The sequence below is a fragment of the Branchiostoma floridae genome, chromosome 13, assembly GCF_000003815.2.
Source record: "Branchiostoma floridae strain S238N-H82 chromosome 13, Bfl_VNyyK, whole genome shotgun sequence".
In the NCBI taxonomy this organism is placed as follows: domain Eukaryota; kingdom Metazoa; phylum Chordata; class Leptocardii; order Amphioxiformes; family Branchiostomatidae; genus Branchiostoma; species Branchiostoma floridae.
The window spans coordinates 15,795,341-15,798,714 of record NC_049991.1 but is presented as its reverse complement, the minus strand read 5'-3'; the positions used below and the strand labels follow the sequence as shown (position 1 = coordinate 15,798,714).

The 3,374-nt window shown below is 43.0% G+C and overlaps 1 protein-coding gene across 1 annotated transcript in view; it reads left to right on the top strand.

Annotated features, from left to right (window-relative positions):
- LOC118429453 overlaps positions 1–2,917 on the top strand; it is an 8,782-nt gene extending 5,865 nt beyond the window's left edge. Inside the window, exon 4 of the mRNA XM_035839938.1 lies at positions 1,689–2,917. Within this exon, the coding sequence (XP_035695831.1) occupies positions 1,689–1,814 (126 nt within the window). The 3' untranslated portion in view covers positions 1,815–2,917. The remainder of the gene's footprint in view (positions 1–1,688) is intronic.
- The last annotated feature ends 457 nt before the right edge of the window (positions 2,918–3,374 follow it).

The window sequence follows — 3,374 nt, the reverse complement described above, 5'->3', positions numbered from 1 at the left end:
TTTATTTTTTGGGAGCGCTATTCGGGGTTTTCATCAAGCGGGGGAAGAATCATTCTTCCGGCCAACTTTCTTCCCCGGCATGCTGAAATCATCGAATCGGCGCTCCCCCAAAAACATATACACCGCCGCGCCGAAAGTCCTGCAAAGTAGGCTACATTTCTCCCTCCTCTCCAACCAAAACTAACCAACCAACCAATAAACTAATATGTCAGGAGACCCCACTGCGACATCAGCGGACCACTCAGTATAATCAGGCAGAACTAAGTTTTCTGATTGACACATTTTCACCCTAAGTCCACGTGACGAATCCTGTCCTGGAGGGGTGTCATTTATGTTGGTATCAAACCGATCAAATCCCGCCGCAGGGCCGTACTGTAATTACAGAAGTATCGGTGTAACGGTGTCCTGCAGTCAGGCCGGGTGGGGTGATTACCTGGGATGTACACGGGGGTGCGTGGTTGCTGGGGCACGATGAAACACAATCAAAGCTCCATCAGGCCATGTTGCTTGTTGATTTGATTATATGGATGACATCCGCACGTGCATCAATTTTCAGCCGTTTCAAAAAAATGAAAAAAATGTTTTCAAACATACTCTAAATCGTACAAAGCAGCTTCCAAATAAGCAAATATGTGCCGTGGATTGCCAAAATGAGTATCGGAAAACGTTTACTAATGTCATAGAACATTACAAGGTCAAAGAAGATGTGTGACATAACAAAAATGAAGAATCTTTTGTTCGGTATACCATATTCTGTGTGCTCAGTCATTTGTTCAACCTGCCTGTTTTCTTAGATTTCATAACGAAGGCAATTGTTTTTTGTTTTTTTTGGTGGGGGTGTCAAACTTTTTTATTCGCACGTCGCATTAGTTTTTGGACCCCAGAGGATGTCATCCATATAGTCAAATCAACATGGCCTTACTTCCCAACGGATCAGATCGAAAGCCACGGCCCGTTCTGTCCGTGATAAATGTTTGACATTTTATGTGGTCTTCGGCGGGGCAGTAGGGCATACTTACCATGCGACTGACTGGGCTCTACATAATGCCCTTCCTGCATGTGCGTACTAGTACTAAATTTTTGATGACTTGTTAAGTGGCCCGGATGACTCGTAGAATGAACCCAGAAGTCCCAGGTTGATACGGTGCTACAAATATCTTTTATGTCTTGAAGAGAGACGTGGCACTGTTTTAGATGCCGCACCCTAAAGTAGAGAATCCTCGTGTTCGGCACACAAAAAGGAGTCCTTTCACAAAATCGTTAGGTCGGAACTTATTCAGCACCAAGGACAGAGAAACAACGGAGAAGAAAAATTGTAGAAATACTAACTATACTGCTTTCGCCGACTTACTCTTCTGGTATATCATTGGCCTAATTGTAACTATTTTTCCTGATCGAGACTTCAAAGGGCTGTAATGTGCCGCCTAGCGAGCCTTTATTGGGTGCCATAACTGACTGCTGCTCCGTAATTCAAGACTAAACGTTGGGTCGTATCTTGCATTTTCTGTATAACCTAGCTCAAACAACAAACCTCATGTATCGATAAACGTAATGTTGTTACTGTATATCATTGTTACCAGGGATAGCCATTGATGATAGCCTCCGGCTAGTTGGGTAGCCCTGACTGTATTTCCCTCTATATAGCCGAACAGATTAATCCAATCAAATCGTTTTCTGTTTCTCCCCAGGCAGTGGACAACCTGCGGAAAGACTGCTACCAGAAGATGCGGAACCCCTGGAACTTCCTCCAGGCGCTGACGGAGACAGCGGCGCGGGAGTACATCAATCATTCCGTCTACAACAGCGCGGTCTAGCTTCGTTCCCTGGGCTCCTTCACAGGCTCTACGAATCTGTTTTTTTTTTAGTCTCTAGCATCGGTATGTTAGCCTCCATAGCAGGCTCTCCGGGCCTCTTAGCGTCTTGTTGGGTTCTTACTTTTGCTGGCCGTTTCTTTTTGTACTGGGTGGTTTGCGCCGTCGACGCACCGGTGGCACAAACGACACAGTACAAAAAGAAATGACCAGCAAATAAAGGTGTTTTATGAGCAAAAAAGAGACGAAAAAAGACCCAGAGAGTCTGATATGGAGGCTAATTGTATGTCAGGTTATATCGCACTCGAGCCCTACGGTCAACAACAATAACTCGAGTGCAATAGAACTGATATACCATCAGAAAACAAGCCAAACCTGTAGAGCCTGCTAAGAAGGCCGTATGTGTCCAAAATGAGGGGCTCTCCGTATGAGTTCCGTATTTTCATTATTGTGGTTTAGGTAAAATTTGCGGTCGAAAATGTCAATTGAAAGTCAAAGTAGAATACAACTTCTTGTGTTCCCCACAAACTTTACCTACACCAACAGAATGTCAATATGCAACTTGTACATACGCGCTCATGTGACCACTCCTGGATAGCGCACTAAGAATTTATCAACGGATGTAACGTTACGATGTGTAGACATTTTGAATAGAGTTTTTCTTGTATATTTGTACATAGGCATGTGGATTTTATAGTATCTTTTAACAGACTGAATTTAGAGTTTTTCAGACTATTTTAATGACCTCGATCGCCTGGAATTAGGAACTTTTTGGACTCTATAATAATACCTGAGAATGTATAACTGATTTGTATTTTTCACGCATTTAATAATTTCGTCTTTAGTGAGTCATTTGGACGCATGTAATGCTAACTGATGAGCTTAAATGTGACTCTATGCAATATGGTAAAATCTGAAAGTCTGTCAATGGTTGTAACTATCACTAATTGTACAGTCTTCGTAGCATCGTCAGCGTAACATTTTACATCGCTATTAGATTAATAATATCGTCAGATGATAATTGGGGAAAATGGGCAAATGTTATGATGTATGTTGTGTTAGACGGGACATCTGGTACAGAATAAATGTACGTAGTCGATGTGAAATACGTGTTGCTTCGTTTTATCGCCTGTTTGAGATGCAGAATTATCATTAGAGAAAACAAAATAATCTGATGCAAAGGCGGCAATTATCCTAAAACGTCTTTCGTGCGTATATGTAGTCCGTTTGAGGTCCGTATGCAAGTTTTAGCCTCTACCAGGCTTCTCAGGTCGCCGGAAAAATAATAGAAATCGGACAAATATAGCCAGATAGCATGCCAGCGAAGTAAGCTGGTTGCAAACGACACTCATCGGACAGCTATGTGTCTATATGGCATGTTATGTGTCTACATTTTGCCAATTTCTACTACTTTCCCAGTGACCTGTGGAGCCTGGTAACGGCTGAGACTGCCATAAGGACCGCAAACGGGCGTGAATATATAAGCACGTGTGAACCCATCTTTATCTACACCCTATTCCACTACGCGGCGGCGATCTCGCTACGATCGCGCTGCGACATAAA